Source organism: Pipistrellus hanaki, assembly GCF_964339955.1.
Source record: "Pipistrellus hanaki genome assembly, chromosome: 5".
NCBI lineage: Eukaryota > Metazoa > Chordata > Mammalia > Chiroptera > Vespertilionidae > Pipistrellus > Pipistrellus hanaki.
Genome location: NC_140507.1, coordinates 69,025,633 through 69,047,257, shown reverse-complemented (window position 1 = coordinate 69,047,257; position 21,625 = coordinate 69,025,633). Strand labels below are relative to the sequence as shown.

The 21,625-nt window shown below is 39.4% G+C and overlaps 1 protein-coding gene across 1 annotated transcript in view; it reads left to right on the top strand.

The window, feature by feature from the left end:
* The window catches only part of ELP3 (elongator acetyltransferase complex subunit 3), a gene marked incomplete at its 5' end in the record, with an annotated part of 89,567 nt that overhangs the window by 7,758 nt on the left and 60,184 nt on the right, over positions 1–21,625 (top strand). The window contains 7 exons of the mRNA XM_084885337.1: positions 356–555; positions 3,709–3,808; positions 6,866–7,004; positions 12,899–12,969; positions 13,755–13,818; positions 16,192–16,260; positions 16,924–17,078. Of these exons, the coding sequence (XP_084741463.1) occupies positions 356–555; positions 3,709–3,808; positions 6,866–7,004; positions 12,899–12,969; positions 13,755–13,818; positions 16,192–16,260; positions 16,924–17,078 (798 nt within the window). The remainder of the gene's footprint in view (positions 1–355; positions 556–3,708; positions 3,809–6,865; positions 7,005–12,898; positions 12,970–13,754; positions 13,819–16,191; positions 16,261–16,923; positions 17,079–21,625) is intronic.

Here is a 21,625-nt window from a genome sequence, read left to right as displayed (position 1 = left end):
ATGTATAAAGTAGATCATGGATGGGTTTCAGAAAAACGGTATCTCAAACTCTACAAAAAATGCACGCGTGCATTTTCTGCAGGCACCTCCATAGTTTTCATGATGGTTATCAATGCTCTGTGCCTGCCCAGCCTCCCTACCCTTATTTAGAGACCACCTACATCCACACCCTTCTCGGTTAGGCTTCCCGGCGCAACCTCTGTGCACGAGCTTTGTCCTATCTCTGCACCACCCAAGTCCAGATTTTATTGATTTGTTATCATTATTTTTTGGTTTTGGTTTGCTTTTCCCAAATCCAGCTTTTTATGCCCCAGCATCAGGGCTGAAGCTTTCCCCGCCTCTTGGGCTCCCTTAGGCTGCTCCGCGATGGGCGGGGCCGGCCTTGGCGCGCCGCGCACCGCCGCCTGGGAACAGCTTTACGACACATTGACTTTCGTTTTACAACAGGTGGGGTTGCTTTGCGGCTGTCAACTTTCCCCGAGGGCCGAGCGGGGAGCCACCTTATCCGCGGAGGCTGCGGCTGCGACGGCGGAGAGATGAGGCAGAAGCGGAAAGGTGCGGACGGCGGGGAGGGGGTGTGAAGGTGGCGGGGAGGGGGCGAACGCCTTCGCGGTCGGATGCTGGGCCCAGGGTCTCCCCGCGGGAATCCGCTGCCCGACCCTGCAGCCCTCCCACCTGGGGTCAGTCTTTCGGTGGCTCCAGACCCCGCCCTTTTCCTTTTACCTATTGTGCTTTCTCTCAAACCAGCCCACCGCCCCTCTCTTCCTCCTTGGCAGTCAGGTGGTGGCTTTTGCATAAATGGCAGAAAAAACTTTATTTCAAGGTATATTCTCTAAGTCGTTAGTAACTCGTTCTCGGATTCTTTCATTGTTGAGGGCTTTTAAGGACACGTTGCACGTGTTGTGTGTGTGGTGTTCCCCCCCCCCCCCCTTTTATTTTTCTTTTCGATTTCTTTTTCAATCCGTAAGTTAAAAACAATCCCTAATTAATTCTTGGACTCTGTGGGACAGTGATGTCCACGTGTGTTATTACCCCGCGAGTTAGCAAGGGGCAGTTCCATCGTTAGTTTCTCACCTGGATGAAATCAGATTTCAAGTATTTCCCCGCAGGTTTTATGATAATAGTAACTACCTTTTATTGAGGTTTTGCTAATCATTTTGAAGTTGATAACCGCTCCCATTTCAACCACCCAAGTGAAGCTGAGATTCAAAGAGTTAAATAACTTTTCTAGCCCAAAATTATTCTTAGGAAGTGGGACTGGTTGGTCAGACTGTCTCTATGTACCCCAAAAACACTTTCAAAAAACCAGTTTTTAGCTATTATGCTTCTTGACATCAACTGCAGTTTTTTGAAGCAACAAGTGTCCAACTTACTTTCAGTTGTCTGTGGCATCCAACTCTCCTAGTACATGCCCCAAATTAGCCATCTTCTTCCTCTAAGTTGTCCCTTAATCTGTCAAGACGGGCAACTTTACACTTTTAACTTCATCTATTGCCAAACCCTGTTAGCTCTTAGAAATTGCCTCTATTCCTTACCATTCCGCGACCATCCTCTTAACTCGCCTTAATCAATAGCTAATTTGAATAGTACTTTGGCTTTTGTAGACATTATTTCAGTTAATCCTCACACTGGTCTTGTGAGATGTGTATGTGTTATCCCAGTTTTGCAGGTAAGGAAATGGAGCTTAGAAGTTATTGATCTTCTCATTATCACACAGCCAGTAGGGGTTGAGAGCTCCAGAGGGAGGCTATCATCCAAGATTTTTACTCTAAATCTTGAGGGTGTTGTGTGTGTGTATGGTGTGTGTGTGTGTGTGTGTGTGTGTGTGTGTTTTACAATGTTGCTTTTTAAGAGCCTTTTACTTAGTACCCAGATTTTAAAAAAAATCTTTAATGTTGAAAGTATTACATATATTCCCCTTTCCCCCTTTCTAGCCTACCTCCACTCACCCCATATTACCCAGATTTTGTATATTTTCACCGGCTGAATAACTTTTTGTATCCTCATTTTCTTCTGTAAATTTAGTTGCTTTAAAGTCTACTTTCATATTTTTACTCCCAAACTTGAGATTATGTAATTCTCCACTATCTATTGCACTCCATTTAAATGCCTTTGCCTAGCAGCCAATGCATCCTATGATCTATTAGGGTACATCTTTCTCTATCAGAAAGCCTGTATTCTGGTTAGACAGGGCTCCTTCATGCCAGGATAGGTAATTCCTCTTCCTAACATTGTTCCTTGAGGATTGCCATCTGTTTTGCTTGTCCATGTCCTGCTCTTCCATTAAAAACACCTGTGCCTTTTCCGCCTCAAAGCCTTTTCTTACTAATTTACTTCTCCAGCTAATTCTTGATACACTCAAGGGCTATACAGATGGGTTTCCAATCTTTATCCATGTTTATCACCTGAATCCTCCTTCTTCCTCCAAATTCTTTTGCAGAAAATTAATATTAAACAGGGGAAAGCTGAGCTGCTTTGACTGAAATGGAGAAAGAGGCCCCTTCCCATCCTCTCCCCCTTCCTGTACCTCCTGTACCTCCACCACCAGCCCTCCCTCTGTTACACGGTCAGTGAGGTGCCTTTCTAGAACTCCGAAGTTCCGAGTTACAAGGTTTGGAAAGCATTTAGCCTTTGATGTTAGGTGGACTTTTTCAACCCTTGCAGATGGTTTTGTTCCTGTTAGCCTTGCCCCATTAAATTAGAGGCAGCTTGGTACAGTGGAAAAAACTTGGAAGTTGTTGCGAAAAGACCCGGATTTGAGTTAACTCTGCCATTTACAGTGGCATCTTAACTTGCCTTAATTTTTCACATCTGTAAAGTGGGACAACGATACTCACCTTACGGTATTGTGAGGCTTCAGAGGAGATAAAGTAAATGGAAGGGCTCTGTAACTGCCAGGCTTTCTCTCTGTGCTTCTTCCTGGGGACTTGATTATCCTCGAATACCAGCTTTCTGAGTGAACAGGAAGCATGGTTGCTAACAGCTCCCAACCTGAAATCTCATGGTTTTTATCATTGGAGAGATCGTGTTTTTTTGCCTTGAGGGGAAGAGCTCACAGTGGCCTGACGTGGGTAGGTGCTGGTCAACTGTAATTGCAGGGATGGGGGTCGTGTAAAAACGTGTCAGCTTCCGCTATTGCCTTTTAGACGAGAAGGGAAGCCTAGCTGCCATGAAAGGGTCATGATGGCGGACAGATTATATCTCAAAGATGCATTAAGATCCAGTATAGACCCAGGACTTCTCTGTTACAAAGTACATACTCCTTTCTGCAAGATACTAGGTTTGAGTTTCAACTTCATCCCTTGATAGCATTGTCATGGGGAAATATTCCTGTTCTGTCTCACTGTGTTCTGAGAATCAGGTGAAATAAGACATGTAAGTGGAATTATAAATCTGGAGATAAGGGGAAGCTACTTTAATTACTTTGGTCCTTTCCTGTGCAGTTAGGTTCTTTCTCCAGGTGTCGCTATCATTCTCGTGGTGTATGAGCTTCTAAAGCAAACTCTTCCCATATAAGAAGCCAGGTTTCTTTTAAAATAAAGATATCAAAAATACGATCATCTTGTAAACAGAGGTTCAGTGTTTTGTGAACTTGAACTATTTATTTGGCATGGTTGGAATAATTTTGGAAGGAAAATGGATACTACATAAAAACATCTTTACTGAATAATATGATTTTTTTTTACATCGTTAAATTTATCTTTCCAGGAGACCTCAGCCCTGCTGAGCTAATGATGCTGACCATAGGAGATGTTATTAAACAACTAATTGAAGCCCACGAACAGGGGAAAGACATCGATCTAAATAAGTAAGTGGATCTATAAAAAAGAAGGCAGTCTTATATTTAGGTAATAGGTCTCTTATGAAATGATCAAATTCTACTTGTTTCCTATCTCATGCTTTATTTTCTACTTGAGAATTGAGCTTTTCTGCCCCGCCCAGCCACTCGTGGCAAAATTGACCCATAGCCTAATAATACTAATAACTTCTAATATTTATTGGGCACTTACTGTGTCCCAGTCAGTGTTAGTAGTGCATTGTATATATTAGGTCTGTTGATCCTCTCAGAAACTGTGTGAGGTAGGTACTTATATCATTGTCATTTGATAGATGGGTAATCTGAGACAGAAAGGTTAAATAATTTGTCTAAAAATAAATGACTGTGATTGGCAGAGCTGGGATGTGGAAATACGTCTTCTGTCTCACCATATGCATGACCTTTCTTAAGACCCTATTCTCTGTTAGTTGAGATACTGTAGTGTTTTACCCCTTCCTTGGAACATTGTGCTTATTTAATAAACATTCGCTAAAGGAATAACTATTCTTTTTTGACTATGAAGACTATTTATTTAACCTATCTGCCGAAACCGGTTTGGCTCAATGGATAGAGCGTTGGCTTGGGGACTGAAAGGTCCCGGGTTCGATTCCGGTCAAGGGCATGTACCTTGGTTGTGGGCATATCCCCAGTAGGGGGTGTGCAAGAGGCAGCTGATCGATGACTCTCTCTCATCGATGTTTCTAACTCTCTATCTCCCTTCCTCTCTGTACAAAATCAATAAAATATATTTTTAAAAAAAAATTTAAAAAATTAAAAAAAAATTTAACCTATCTATGATCCTCACCTGAGGATATGTTTACTGACTTGAGAGAGAGAGAGAGAGAAAGAAAAAGGTTGCCTCTTGCATGAGCCCCAACCAGGGACTGAACCCACAACCTAGCTATGTACCCTGAATGAGACTCAAAACCTTAATCTTTCAGTGTATGGGACACTGCTCTAAACAACTGAGCCACACCAGCCAGGGCATGACATTACATTTTAATCTTTTTTTCTACCATGTCTTTGGCAGTTTTTTTTGCGTTTTTTTTTTTTTTTTTCCCCTGTCGTTGCCTATACTACCAATTATACAACTCTTTTTTTTTTAATATATTTTTTTATTAAATTATTATTTTTGTACATATACCAATGCCCCCCCTCCCGTACATACCCTCCCTCCCCAGAGTTTTGTGTCCATTGGTTATACAACTCTTTTTAGTGAGCATTTCTACTTACTATAAATTTTTGTCACTCTTTTATTTAGAAATCTAAAGCTAAAGCTAGCTTCTCATTAAAATCAGTTCCTACTCAGATGTTGTCTTTGATTACCTTCACCTGAGCTTGAAACTAATGTTATCTTTGAATCATTTTCCTTAGGTCCAATTAGGGCCTCAGCTTTTATCATGTCGTTTCCCGGTGCAGGAACTTGAGCGTGTCCCCAGTTGCTTATGGAGTTACATGCAGATTCCTCAGCCCATTATGTAAGGCTACTCAGTCTGGCTTCAACCCACTTTTCCAGCTTTTTAAATTTCTGCACCTTTACATTGACAATCTTTTGCTTTCTGTCAAGTTGGTCTGCCCATATTTCTTAAAATATGTGTATATTTGTTCTTGCGCCTTTACATAAGCCATCCTATTTGCTCTCAGTGTCATCTCTATGTTTTCACTGCATGTCTGAAGTCTGTTCTTTTTTCTGGGCCCATTTTCTATGAATATCTCCCCAGCACACATTGAGTTACTCTCTTGAATGCTGCAAGTACTTGTTGTTTTTATCACACACATTTATTTTTTGTTCATGCCTATCTGCAAACATAGAGCATGAAATGACTATACTTTATACCTCCCGATATACCAAGTACTTCTGTAGTCTTTGGACATACTACACACTCAGTTAGCATTTGTAGAAAATGATGCAAACATCTCAATATTTTTAGGTGGGTTAAAAATTAGAAGTTAAGGTTTGGCTAACAGTCAGGAAAAGAAAAGTTGTTACAATTATAGAGAAGTGTAAGGAATTATTAGTTGGGATAAAGTTACTCCTGGGGGTGAGAATCCTATATAATAAAAGGCTAATATGCAAATCAACCAAACAGTGGAATGACAGATCGCTATGACATGCATTGACCCACCAGGAGGCAGATGCTCAACACAGGAGCTGCCCCTGGTGGTCAGTGCATTCCATAGGGGGAGTGCCACTTAGCCAGAAGCTGGGCTCATGGCCGGTGAGCGCAGTGGTGGTGGCAGGATCTCTCCCGTCTCCGCAGCTAAGGATGTCTGACTGACAGCTTAGGCCTGCTCGCCAAAGCCCACTCCCTGTGGGGAGCGGGCCTAAGCCGGCAGTCTGACATCCTCCAAGAGCTCCCGGGTGCAAGAGGGCACGGGCTGGGCTGAGGGGCCTACCCCTCACCCCGAGTGCATGAATTTAATGCACCGGGCCTCTAGTAGGGTTATAATCAGGAAGGGGCAAACGGGTATTCTAAAGTTGATCATATTCTATTTCTTGACGAGTGGTTACGCAAGTGGTTGCCTTTACATAATTGTAAAAGTATATATGTTTTATGTTCTGTTTTGATTATGTATACAATACTTTGTATTAGAAAAAGTTTTAAAATACTTTGTTTAGCTTTTGTTTTGTTTTTTGTTTGTTGATCTAAAACAGTGGTTTGCAACCAGGCTTGATTCCCCTTGCTCCTCCCAATAGACATCTGGCAATATCTGGAGACGTTTTTGGTTGTTAAAACAGGAAAAGGAGTGCTAGTGAGTAGAGGCTAATGATGTTGCTAAACACCCCACGACAGAATTAACCTGATTCCAAATGCAGCAGTGCCGAGGCTGAGAAAAGGTAGAATCCTTTGAAGCTGGAGCACCGTTTTGAATGAGACCTACATGGTGTCACTGTCCTGGGCCCCATATTTACAGTTGTCAAAGCCACTGTTGTCAACTGATGAAAGGGCAGAGGAGGAGTTGATGATATTATTTACAGGTCATTTCTTTTGGTAGCTTGTCTTTGAAATGCTGTGATCTTGATAATACTCGATGTTTTACTTTCAGGTTGAAAACCAAGACAGCTGCCAAATATGGCCTCTCAGCACAGCCTCGCCTGGTGGATATCATCGCCGCAGTCCCACCTCAGTATCGAAAGGTTTTGGTCCCTAAGTTAAAGGCAAAACCCATCAGAACTGCCAGTGGGGTGAGTACTTCAATTCATGTAACACTGATTGTGTATCTGTCCCGGCATAAATTCCTGCCTCCCTGTAACGTCCAGGTAGTGAGGTAGAGATGGGGAATTTAGACTAATATATCTGTGTATTATGATATATGCGGAGTGGACCATGAGTACAGAATGCTAGGAGGGCCTAGAAAGGGAAAGAATTTGTTTTACTTAAAAGAGTAAATGATGTTTTGGTGTCTTTAAAAGTATAGCTTGAGGCTTGGCGATTTTCACAGTATCATATATATTATTGGCTATATTAAGCTTATGGCTCGCAAAATAATTGATATTTACAAAAGGTAGTTTTAAAAGGTAATTAATGATGCAGAGTCATTCTATTCATGGTGACTAAAGAGATTGACACAGTAGGGAATGCAGGGGGAGTCCAGGAGACAGAGACATCCTTGCAGTAAAAGGAACTAGGAAAGCCAAGTAGAAAGTGTGGAGCTTAGCTCTAGCTGGTTTGGCTCAGTTGATAGAGCGTCAGCCTGCACACAAAAGGATCCCGGGTTCTATTTCAAGTCAAGGGCATATGCCAGGGTTGCAGGCTCGATCCCCAGTAAGGGGCTTGCAAGAGGCAGCCAATCAATGATTCCCTCTCATCACTGATGTTTCTCTCTCTCTCTCTCTCTCTCTGAAATTAGTAAAAATATATTAAAGAATGTATGGAGCTTGCTTGACATAAAGGATGCTCATATAAGCAGAAGACAGCAGGCTCAAACGTAATGGGAACAAGGTCATAGGGAACTGAGGCGCAGAGAGAGAGAGAGAGATGTTGGAAGTGTGAGCAGGGAACCAGACTGCCTGGAATTGATCATTCCTTTGGGGAAGCCTCAGGACATTGGATTGCAAAGTTAGTTTGGGATCAGCTTGTAAAAGTTCTTAAATGTCCCACAAAGAAACTGGACAACAGGAAACTACTGCTTAAGGTTTTTGAGAAAGGGAATGATATGAACAAAATAAAATTTCAGAAAATTACTTTGGATACAAGATGTAGGGTAGTTTGGAGACAAAAACAATCACACACACACACACACACACACACACACAAAATCTTAAGATGCTCTTGACTTTACCTAGGTATGAAGTGTTAAAAGCCTGAGTTAGGGTAGGAGCTCTAAGATAGAAAGGATGGGTGGGAGAAATAGGACCCTCTTAAAATATGGTACCCAAATTGAATTCTTTGTTCCTGATGTGATCCAAGAAATTCAGTCTGGCCCTGCCTGGTTTGGCTCAGTGGATAGAGCATTGGCCTGAGGACTGAAGGGTCATGGGTTCGATTCCAGTGAAGGGCACGTACCTTCATTGCAGGCAGGCTCAATTCTTGGCCCCAGGTGCCGAAGGCAACAAATTGAGGTTTCTCAGTCTCTCCCATCCCTTCCACTCTCTCTAAAAATCAGTGGAAAAATATCCTCAGGTGAGGATTAACAAAAAAAGAAATTCAATCTGTTATTTGGTGAGGATATTACAATATATTTCTAGTAATTGAAACTTGCATTGACTTGTTGGTGGCTGTATATTCTGGATTATATTACATTTATGGCTAATGGCTAATTAAACCCCAAAGCTTCTACATGAAATATGCCAGCAATAGGAATGTTTTATTTCTTGTTTAGATTATTTCAGTCATTTCTTAACCTGCCTACTTTGTTTTGCCTCCACCAGATGTATTCTGCAATGTCACCAGAGTAATCTGTTTAAAATATCAGAAGTACACAGCTGATTTCTATGTGCTCTGCATCCTGACCTCCATGCTTTTATTTCTGCTGTTACTCTGGTGGTTCTTTGCTTGTGTGTGTGTGTGTGTGTGTGTGTGTGTGTGTGTGTGTGTGTGTGTTTTACAGAGCCATCTTCAGGTTACAGAGAAATTGAGCAGAAAGTACACAGAGTTTTCATATAATTCCCTTTCTCCCCAGATTGCCCTATTACAAATACCTGGCATTTGTTTGGAGCATTTGTTACAATCCATGAACTGGTATTGTTACACTACTATTAACTGAAGCTCACAGTTTTTACATTAGGGTCCCTCATACTGTTGTACAGTAGGTTTTACCAAACGCGTAATGTCATGTATGCACCATTAGCAGGATCATATAGAACAGTTTCACTGCCTTAAAACTCCCCTGTTCATCCTTTCCTCTGCTCCAGACCTCTGGCAACCACTGATCTATTTACTGTCTCCATCCCTTTGCCTTTTCCAGAATGTCATGTAGTTGGAATTAGTCTGTAGCCTTTTCAGATTGGCTTCTTTCATTTAGCAAGATGCATATAAGGTTATGTCTTTACAGTGGCTTGATAGTTCATTTGTTTTTCGTGCTGAATAATATTCCACTGGATGTACCACAGTTTATTTATCCATTCACCCTATTGAAGGGCATCTTGGTTGCTTTCAGTTTTTGGCAATTGTGAACAAAGCTGTAAATATTTGTGTGAAGGTTTTTGTGTACTCAGAAGTTTTCAATTCATTTATGATTATTGAATCATGTGATAAGACTATGTTTAGCTTTGTAAGAAACTGTCAAACTGTCTTCCAAAGTAGCTGGACCATTTTGCATTTTTCATCAGCAGTGAACAAGACTTCTGTTGATCCACACGCCTGCCAGCAGTCTGTTTGGGATTTGGGCATTCTAATAAGTGTGAGCCGTGGTGCTTGTTTCAATTTGCAATTCCTAAATGCCACCTGATGTTGAATATCTTTTTATATACTTATTTGCTTTCTGCATGTCTTCTTTGTTGGGGTGTCTGTTCAGATCTTTTGCCCTATTCTTAAATGGGCTATTTGTTTTTTGTTTTTTTTTGTGATGTTGTAAGAGTTCCTTGTATACTGAAGGTACACATCTCTTATCAGAAAGGTGTTTAAAAAATGTTTTCTTCTACTCTGCGGCTTGTCTTTACATTCTCTTAACAGTTTCTCAGAGCTGAACTTTCAAATTTTAATGTAGTTCAACTTACCAGTTTTTCTTTCATGGATTGTGCTTTTGATGTTGTATGTAAAAACACATGGTAAAACTGAAGGTCACCTAGTTATCTTCAAGAAGTTTTACAGTTTTGCATTTTACATTTAGGTCAATGATCCATTTTGAATTTGTATTTAAGGGTTTTTGTTTACTTGTTTTGCTTAGAACACCATGTTATTATTCTTAGTAGGGTCACTTTTAATTACAACTATAGCTACCAAATGTTGCCTACCTGTTACATACCAGCCACTGTGCTGGTATGTTTTCTAATTTAATCCTCAAAACAGTTTTGAGGGACAGGTAATACTGTCTTCATTTTCTGAAGGAAAATGCACAGCAAGAGGCAGAGGAAAGATTCAGACCTACACCTCTCTGGCAGATTCCAAAGTCATTGCTTTTTCTACTTTATCAGTAACTTTTAAGCAGCATTCAACAAAACTACAGAATTCCTTAGAGTTTGTTAGGAGCTTCTGAGGAGAATAGCATAGGGAAGCTGTGAGAGCAGGTCTCATCTCGACTTCATCCAGGACTACTGCTTTTAATCTTATAAATTTGGGTTTTAAGTAAAACATTACAAAATAAGAGTTCTGCTTCTTTTAACGTGTTTGGAAACTACTGCATATTGCTTCCCTGGCCCTCTGCTTGTTAGCTCAGTTAACTCTTACTCAGCGCGGTTGTTAGCCCCTCCTGGAAGGCTTTCTGACTCCCCTGGTCAGGGCTAACTAATCCCCTTCTTTCAGCATTCCCAGGATTTTCTGCATTCCCAGGGTTTTCTACATGCATGTGGTTTTGAAATAGCGTATTTATATACGCCTAAGGCAGTTTTGCTAGGTAGGATTTTAGAGGACGGGGGCAGTGTGTTCATATTTTTGTAGTCTCAGGTGTCCACTGCTCTTTGTAGCTGTAGAATGTGGCCTGTCCATGCAGGAGGCCCTCAGTAAAACATTGCTGAACTAGGTTGGCCTCATCAGTGGTGAATACAGTTGTGTCTCATTTTAAATAAAAATGTTTGTTTTAAACAATTAGTTTTTCCATCAGATCAGGATATTTATGTATTTTGACATTTCTCCAGAGATCATTATAGAATGTTTTACATTAAATTTTAATTTTTATTATGAAAAATAATCACAAACTTCTAGAAAAGTCAAAAGTTTGGTACAAAGAACATTCCTCCCCTCCCTCAGGCATTTAAGAGTAAATTGTGAAACTCAAACCTTTGAATACTTTAGTGCATATTTCCTACAAGTTAGGACATTTTCTTACATTCCCGTAATACAGCCATCCAAGTCAGGAATGTAACACTGATACATTACTGATGTCTAATCCTCAGACCTCCTTCAAGTCCCATCAGCTGTTTCAAGAATGACTTACAGGACCCAGTTCAGAATTACGTGTTTCATTTAGTTGTTATGTCTCAGTCTGGACGCTGCTATATTTACTTGATTTTGTTACTCTAACACTTGAGGATGTCAGGCAAGTTATTCTGTAGCATGTTCCTCAGTTTGGTTTAATCAGATGTTTCTTCATAATTAGATTCAGGCCATGTGTCTTTGGCAGGAGCATTATAGAAGTGATTCTGTATTACTGCATCCCATCAGGGGTATAATTTCATTTTGTTTGTTCACTGATGTTTTCCTTCTGATGAAGGTGATGTCTGCCAGGCTTCCCCTCAATAAGTTATTCTTTTCTACTTTGTAATTAAGAAGATTTGTGTGGTAAAGTACTTTTGTAAATATTATGTAAATATCCTCCTGTTCCTTATCAGACTTCCAATTTACTTATTCATTTATTTGTATGAGTGGATTCATGGTTTCTTATTAGGTGGGTTATAGTTATTATTTTGATGCACAAATTATCCCAGGTTTGACCAGTGGGAGCCTTTTCAACCTGGTTTCTATGTCTTTTTTAAAAAAAATGTCCCCATCATTCTCTGAACAGTTTCTAGCTTTCTGTCATAATGAAATGTTCCAGGCTCATCTTGTACTTTCTGTGCCCGGGCCCTGGAATCAGCCTTTTCTCTCAGGACTCCTGGTTCCTTTTAGTAGAGAAGGGCATTTAGAGGCCAAAATCTGAGTGCTAGGTAAAGCTATTAGTATCTGTTTCTTCCAGACCCTCTCAGTGGGTCAAGCTAGGAAATTAATATGCATACATACATACATGCACATGCATATACATAACACATTTGCTTCCATATTTATTTGTATACCATTCTGTTGAAAACTATGAGTTCACAATAGTACCTTCAGTTCTATCCAGCAGAGTTCATTTTAGTTCTGTCCCTTTCCACATTTATAACTTCCTTCTCTGACAGTAAGAAACCTGGCTTGCACTCATCTTAGTGTGTGTCTTTATTTGAGTAACCACTCCTGCTTGTAACCAGTCTCCTATTTCCAAGGCCTAACCCCTTCTTTCTCAAGCAGATACTCTCCTCACTCACCCATCTTGGGCTCTGAAAGACCCCTCTGAGAATATTTTGCTCACACTGTGAAATCTAGCTCCTAGTTTGTCTCTGCTCTGAATATTGAGATCTAGTGTGTGCACAGGAATTTAGATGAAATTGTGTACAATTGCATTAAGTAGTTTTTTTTTCTTCTAGGCTATTTTATTAAATCAGAGAGAATAAGAATCACTGACTTTAAAAATTATTTCTTATTTGTTAATTTATTGTAAAATACAAACTACTGTATACAATGCATATGTACATTTTAGAGAGATGGGTGTTATTTTCAAATCACATTGAAAAGAGATCACCCTTGTACCCACTACTGCTCAGCTTCAGAAACACAGCATTACCAATACCTTTGAAGCCCGTGTGCCTCTGTTTCCATTCCGCTCCCTTTTTCTGAGATATAACCTCTCTCTGGGATTTTCTATCAATTCTTTCATAATGGTTTTCTATTCATCTTTCTTTTATAGATTGCTGTTGTAGCTGTGATGTGCAAACCCCACAGATGTCCACACATTAGTTTTACAGGAAATATTTGTGTGTAAGTATGATGATTTTGATAACTTGTGTGTGTATATAATTTAATTCAACTAATAAGTTTCTAGAGCCTTAACCAGTGCATGCTGGTAATATTTAAAACTTTGACTTAATAGATTTGTAAGTTAGTTCTTTGAAACAGCAACCATTGATAGGATATTTTGTTTTATAAGTGAAACAAAGATTTTGATTTGTTACAATACGCAATAAAAATATATAGCTTATAGAACTCAAAACAGTATAAAGTCTGTTAATTTCAGTAAACAGTTCTGTTAACGCAATAAATGAAACATGGAAATTCCAAATGTCAGAAATTTTAAATGAATTTGGGTCAGAAAAGTATAAAAATAAAGTTATTTTTATAAATAACCTTTAAACTTTTAAAATTTAGCTAATTTGGAAAAATTAGAAGAATATGCATGAATCCAAGTAGAAAGATTAAATAGGTGAATGATATTCTTAAGTGTAGTTACCAGTTACCAAGAGAGCACTCGCAATATCAATCCAAAGTTAGGAAAACTTAGGTCCTGTTATTTGCCTCTAAAATCTTAAATCTTTGAAATAATAGTGATGGCAGTATTCTAAAAATGATTGTAATAATCTTCCCTTATATGTTCAACTTGTTTACTTAGTAGAAAATATTATTTATAGACACTACAAGGTATACTTTTCTCTTAGGATTTGAAGATGAAATCTGTTGTCTGGATTTTATGGAGACAACAATATTTGATCTCGACTGTTGAAGTTAGTTTTGTATCTGACATCTTCATTCTTCTGTTTTATTGGCAGATACTGCCCTGGTGGACCTGATTCAGATTTTGAGTACTCAACCCAGTCTTATACTGGATATGAGGTAAAGTAATGTGAGGTTGTCCTGAGGAAATGTTACAACATACTTTGCCTGTGTTGGCTTTTACAAGTACTAGCTTTCTTTCTTTTTTTTAATGTATTTTATTGATTTTTTACAGAGAGGAAGAGAAAGAGATAGAGAGTTAGAAACATCGATCAGCTGCCTCCTGCACACTCCCTTCTGGGGTTGTGCCCACAACCAAGGTACATGCCCTCGACCAGAATCGAACCTGGGACCCTTTAGTCCACAGGCTGACGCTCTATCCACTGAACCAAACCAGTTAGGGCAAGTACTAGCTTTCTTAAAATTTTTTTATTTTTTTCCTGATTACAAAGGTTATTTTTTCCTGACTACATATATTTTTCTAGTCACCTGAGAAATCCTTATGGAAACATTTATTATTAATATATGTCAAACAAGCATTTTATGACTTTAAATCTTACCAGCAGCATTTTGAAGGTAGATGCTACTATTAATCCTGGTTTAATAGATAAGGAAACACAAGCCTTAAACAACTGGCTCAAAGACTCACTCTGAGTCAGTGACAAAACTGAATTCTGTGTTTCTCACCACTACATTGTACTACCTGTGTGTGTAGCAGTAGAAAAACTGACAAGGTCCCTTGTCTTGTGGAATTTACATTTTAAAAGTGAGAGATAGACAATAAAGAAACAAATAAAAAAAGAAATATCAGGTACTAGTAAATGCTAGACAGAGAAGTGAAATTGTAAGTTATAGCTGGGTGGGTAATATAGCTATGGTGGTTAGGAAGGGATTCTCTGAGGAGGTGATGTTTTAACTGAGTCCTGAAATTCAAGAATTTCAGCAACAAGCATTTCCAGCAGAGAATAGCTAGAACAAGGAGCCATGTTAGGAATGACGGTGGGATGATCTGGAGCAGTGAGTGGTTGGCATACTCATTAGTCAACAGAGCCAAATATCAACAGTACAACGGTTGAAATTTCTTTGAGAGACAAATTTTTTAAACTTCTTCTAACGCCATTTCTTCAAAATGGACTCACCCAGGCTGTAGTATTTTGTGGAAGAGCCAAAGAGCCGCATGTGGCTTGCGAGCCGCAGTTTGCCGAACACGGTTCTGGAGCATAGAGGGTAAGAGGAAGAATGAGTTTGGAGAGCGAGATGTCATAGGGACTTGTAAGCCAGGGCAAGGAGTTTGGATTTTATTATAGGTGACATGAGAAGTCATTAAGATGTAAAGGAACTGCCCTTGTTGGTGTGGCTAAGTGGTTAGAGCATTTGGCCTGCATACTGAAGGTTCTTGGGTTCTAGTTCAATTCCCGGTCAAGGGCACGTACCTGAGTTATAGGTTCAATTCTGGCCCAGTCGGAGTGTAAAACACATTTATGTTCCTCTCTTTCTCTCTCTCCCTCTCCTCTCACCCTACCCTACCCTCCCTTTCTTCCTAAGAATCAATGGAAAAAAATATCCTCCAATGAGGATTAACAATAATAAAAAAGATTTAAAGGAATTATATTATTCAGTGTAGTTTTTTAAAAGATCATTTGATGGTAACAAAGGATTCGAGTGGGGACAAGAGTGAAAGAGGAGACCAGTGAGCAGGCTTTTGAAGCAGTCAGCCTCTTCAGAGAGGTCAGTAGCCAGCTATGTGACTTTCTTCATATATATATATATATATATATATATATATATATATATATATATTAGTATATGGGTTTTTTTAAAAAATTTTTTACCTGTTTTTCATAGTTCAGATTTTTTAAAATAAAAAAGGAATTATTCAATGAAAAGGTTCCTTGTCATTCTTGTCCCCTCCCTATCCCTTTCTGCTCCAGCCCCTCCACCCCAACAATCAGTATTATCTTTCCTATATATCCTTTAAAGATATTATATGGATATATAAACACATAGTTATTCTTTATATTCTTTATCCTGCTTTTTTACATACAAGCTGCTGTATCAAAACCTTGCACCTTGCCTTTTTCATTTAACAATATATTTTAGGAAATGTATCAGTATGTTATTTCTTGACTGTAGAATATTCCATTGTATAGAAACATAAAGGCTTTTTTGTTAAGCCATTATTTAAAGGTTATTTTACCAAATAACTCTTATGAATATGTATGCACATGTATGTCTGTAAGTAGTATAATAATTTGTGTTGTTTCTCTAAGTGTTTATACAAAGATAAATATGATCTAAAAAGACACCCTGCTGGTCAGATACTCATGACAGTGGTGGGTGGAGACTAGCCTGATGCTATAGGACATATTTTGAAGACTGAGAAAGGAAGAAAGGAGCACAGGGAATTTTATTTTTAATACACCCTTTGAAACCACTTTTTATTTTTAGTTTAGTGTGGGCATAACACAATCTTTTTCTCTTTTTTTTTCTCAGCCAACCTCCATGCGAGCTATTCGTGCTAGATATGACCCTTACATACAGACAAGACACCGCATAGAGCAGGTGAGTTTTTAAAAAGCAATTTTAAATTAGACTTTTATACTTAGAGGTATTATTTCTTGATTTGAGTTGTACCTGAAATAAGAACTGGGAGTATTTTCCCCCTTTATAAGTTTTTACTATCTATCTGAGAAAGGGAGACTATAATATTTTTGCAATATCTAGAAAGATTAGAACTGTCAGTTCCTGTAGAGACTATTGTTTCGTATTCTATAGATTTCAATTTGTAGGCAATCATTGATGGTATAAAATTTACAGAATGTAGATGTGGGAGACACACAGGCAGCAGGTGGATGGATTGAAGTTTAGCTTTCCTGGGCCACATGAGTTTTGTGCTGTTTGGTGGAGCAGGAAGAGGGAGTGACTGCAAAGGGACGTGAGGAATACTGGGGGCTGTGGAATCGTTCTGTATCGTGATTGTCAGGCGGTTATCCAACTCCAAACATTATCCGAACTCATCCAATTATCCTTAAAATTAACTGGTCCTATTGTATGTAATTATACCTCAGTATAGCTGATTGAAATCAAGAACTTTGTAAGTATGTTTAATTGCTTCTCATTTTTAAACTATACTGATGAAAGCACTGCAAAATAAAGTTAGAAATTTGCAGTACTCTTAGGATAGTGATTGTATCCTTTTAATGTTGATTAATTTATGTCTTACAGTTGAAACAGCTTGGTCACAGTGTGGATAAAGTGGAGTTTATTGTGATGGGTGGAACATTTATGGCCCTTCCTGAAGAATACAGAGATTATTTTATACGCAACTTACATGATGCCTTGTCAGGACATACCTCTAATAATATTTACGAGGCAGTCAAGTAAGAAATCATTATCTTGTCATATTCCCCAAAGTGATTGTCAGCTTATTTTCCTGGCAGCAGCCTGTGAGAATTCCTTTGGCTCTGCATCTACATTCCTCTTCCTTTCTCCCCCCCCCCCCCTTTTTTTTTCTTTTTTTGAGTGGAGGGGCCCCAGAAATAGATTTCATGATTTTTAGTTGCATACTTTTAATGCATTGTAAGGTTAAATACATTTTCCCAGTTTTATTGAGATATATTGACATATCACTGTATATATTATGGGGTACAACAAAATGATTTGCGTTACATGATTACCACAATAAGTTTAAGTTATCATATATCATTTCACACATCCCTGGTTCTTGTAGTTATTTCTGTTTTGTGGGAATGGATTATTTCCATTTAAAGTCTTTTTTTTTTTTAAGTGAGTATGGTTTGTTGACATTAGTATTCTCAAGAGAAAGAGTGGTTCACAAGATCCCTGTGAAGATCTTTTTAGCCGTAGGCTGGTCTAAACTGCAGGCAGGAGAAGTTTTTATTAGCCAGTTGAGTTTTTAGCCCACTCCATAAGAGCCCTGGGTATTCTGAAACATTTAGCTGCTATAAAAGCAACAAAATAAGTGTCTAGTATTAAGTAACCATTATTTTCTTTATGAATAGCTACTTTTAAAAATTATTAAATAATGTGTTTATAAATTGATCATTTATTCCAAAGTCTAGTTGACAAAACAGAATTATTCATTCTTTTGGCACCTCATATCAATTTTTAGCAAGAAGAATTCTAAAATTTCATATATAATTCAATGATTTAAGAAGTGAAAGTCTTTTTTTAAACTTTTTTTTTTAATCCTCACTCAGGGATATTTTTTCCATTGTTTTTTAGAAAGAATGGGTGGAGAGGGATAGATAGAAACATCGATGTGAGAGAGACACATAGATTGGTTGCTTCCCGCTTGGTTCTGACCAGAGTCAGGAGCCTACATCTGCGGTGCGTGCCCTTGGCTGGAATTGAACCCGAGACCCTTCAGTCCACAGGCTGACACTATCCACTGAACCAAGCTGGCTAGGGCAAGAAGTGAAATCTTAAAATTTTTATTTTCAGAAGTTTCAGGAACACCTGGCTAGTCCCTCTTATTGATGGGATGTTTTTGTTTTGTTTGTTTAATGTATTTTTATTGATTTCAGGGAGGAAGGGAAAGGGAGATGGAAATATCAATGATGAGAATCATTAATTACCTGCCTCCTGCACGTCCCCTACCAGGCATGTGCCCTTGACCAGAATTGAACCCGGGGCCCTTCTATCCACTGAGCCAAACCAGCTAAAGTGACGGCATGTTTATTGAGGGCACACTAGATGCTATGCACTGTTAAAGGCACTGGGAACAACATGGTGACCAAGACAGATGCTGTCCTTGCCCTCATGGTACTTAATATTTTACTAGTTTCATAAATAACAAAGTAAGTGCTATGATGGACATAGACTACTGTGCTACAGGATAAATAGGGTTACTCTCTAGACAAATGATGATATTTAAGCTGAGATCTGAAGTGTGAGGAAGACTCAGGCCAAGAACAGAAATGGGGAAGAAGTTGGGCTGTTCTAAGAACAGAGAGGAGGCCAAGGCAGATAGAGCCCATTGAACAAAGGAGAAAATGTCATGAGATGAGCTTGAAAGTTAGGTGTGGGCCAGATTTTATTTTTTTATTTTATTTTTATTTATTTATTTATTTTTTAAAATAAACCTTTATTGTTCATATTATTACAAAAGTTCCTCATTTTTTTCCCCCTCCACCAGGTTCCTACCCCCCCCCCCCATTGTCCTCATCCATAGGTGCACAGTTTATGTTCAGTCTCTTCCCGCACCCCCCACCCCCCACTCCTCTCTTCCCTGAGAATCATCAGTCCACTCCCCTTCCATACCTCTGATTCTGTTATACTCAACAGTTAATATTGTTCATCAGGTTTTTTAATTCCCTTGGTTTTTAGATTCACTTGTTGATAGTTACGTATTTGTTGTTCATAATTTTTATCTTTATTTTCTTTCTCTTCCGAAAGAACCTCCTTCAGCAATTCATATAATTCTGGTTTGGTGGTGATGAACTCCTTTAGCTTTTTTTTTATTAGTGGAGCTCTTTATCTGGCCTTCGATTCTGAGTGATAGCTTTGCTGGGTAGATTATTTTTGGCTATAGGTTCTTGCTATTCATTACCTTGAATATTTCTTGCCATTCCCGTCTGGCCTGCATGGTTTCTGTTGAGAAATCAGCTGACAATTGTATGGGTGTTCCTTTATAGGTAACTACCTGTTTCTCTCTTGCTGCTTTTAATATTCTCTCTTTGTCTTTTGCTCTTGGAATTTTAATTATGATGTGTCTTGGTGTGGTGCTCTTTGGATTCCTTTGCCCTAGTGGGAAGGAGACAAAAGCTCTGGACTGTGCTGAGCCCCAGTTCCGACTGCACTGAACCCTAGTTCTAGGCCAGACCCTGGGAACCCAGGCTTATACAGAGGGAGCCTGGGCTGTAAGGCGGAAACCCAGGGGAGCGGCGAAAGGCAGTCCCAGAGGCGTGCACATTGCACTCAGAGAATGGGCGGTTGACTGAGCCGCTGGATTGCCCTAGTGGGAAAGAGACAAAAGCTCCAGACTGCTCTGAACCCCACTTCCAACCCCACTTTCAACTGAACTGAACCCTAGTTCTGGGCTCATTGGGGGAGAGCCTAGACTGTTTGGTAGCAGGCGAAACTCAAGGGCACCTTTCTCTCAGAGGTGCTTGCAACGAGTACTGAAGGACCCTGAGGAATACTGAGACTCAGGAGCCTCATAGGGCATGGCTGACGGAAGCCAAGGCTGTAGGCTCCACCCTGAAACTCTGCCCCATCCAAGCTGAACACAGAGACTTTTAAGGCTACCAACTCAGGGAAGCTTCGAAAATGCCGAGACAAGGAAACAGATCACAAATGAAAGAAATGGAGGACAAAAAGCGACTGGATATAGAGTTTAAAACCATGTTTATAAGGTTTTTCAAGAATTTCCTAGAAAAGGTCGATAAGACCTATAAGGATATGAAAAGGGATCAACTAGAAATAATAAGGGATCAACAAGAAATAATAAGGGATCAACAAGAAATAAAGAATACATTGTCTGAAATAAAAATATTATATAGAGTCCTAAAAACAGAATGGAAGATCGCAAGAATCAAGTCAAAGATTTGGAACACAAAGAGCCAGAAGATACTCCTCCGCAGAAGCAAGAAGACAAGAGAATCCAGAAAGTTGAAGATAATGTAAGAAACCTCTGGGACAACTTCAAGCAAACCAACATCAGAATTATGGGGGTCCCAGAAGAAGAGAGAGCAAGATACCGAAAACATACTGAAAGAAATAGTGACAGAAAACTTCCCCCACCTGGTGAAAGAATTAGACCTACAAGTCCAGGAAGTGGAAGTGCACAGAACCCCAAACAAAAGGAATCCAATGTGGACCAGATTTTATACACTGTCTTAGAGCACTAAGTTAAGTATACAATTTAACTTAGTGCTCTGTCTTAGAGCACTAGTTAAGTATACAATTTAACTTAGTGCTCTGTCTTAGAGTTAAGTATACAATTTTACCTCTATGTTCCCAAAAATTCTAGTTTAGCACGTCTTAGTTGGGATTCAGGAATCTGTAGTTTAACATCTCCACCAGGTGATTCTCATCATGAGAGAAGTTTGGGAAACACTGATCTAAGGGAAAAGAGGTCAGTGCTCCGGACTAAATAGTCAGGTTTTGCTTGTTTTAAAATCCTTGCAGCACACCTGTTGAAAATCTCTGGATTAGATGGGGTACAAAAGTCAAAGTAGGAGGCCAGAGAGAAGACTGTTTGTCCATCCTGGCTCAGGTTAGCGAGGTAATAGTAATGATGGAGAAGAGAGGTGGGTTAGACCTGTATTTGTTGTTGCGACTGACAGGACTCTGGGTTGGGTAGGGAATAAGAAAGAGGAAGGCGTCAAGGATGACACTCGGGTTTGGGTTGTGGGAAACAATGGGTAGTTTCCACCGTCGCATACTGAGGTGGAAAAGACAGAGGGAAGAACAGGTTTATGAGAAAAATGTTTTGTTTTGATTTTTTTAGATAGGCTAATTTGAAATGCTTAGGATATATCCAATTGGATGTCAGGTAGGCTGTACAAAAAATCCTGGGCTAACGGTGCAAATTTTGGGATTATCTGCTTATACATAATATTTAAGGAATTGGTGCTAGGACTTAAGAAATTGGTGCTAGGAATATCTTTTTGTGCCCTTCTACTTCCCCTACCCCGTTAACTTCTTTTACTCTCATTTAGGTTTGTAAACATGAAAGGAAAAAAAAGAGGCTTTTTCATAAGTTGAAATAAATACCAACGATAGCTCGAGGGGCCTGTGTAAAGAGCTCAGCGCTGGGAGAGCTTGTGTGAGCATCCTACTTCGATCGCCTCAGATAAAGTGACAGGTTAATTCTGTGTCCATGAATTTAGACTTAACAGCTGGCCAGTGTCATCTCTTCCGCCTGCAGGGGACGTAAAGCAGGATGAGATAGTGACCGTAT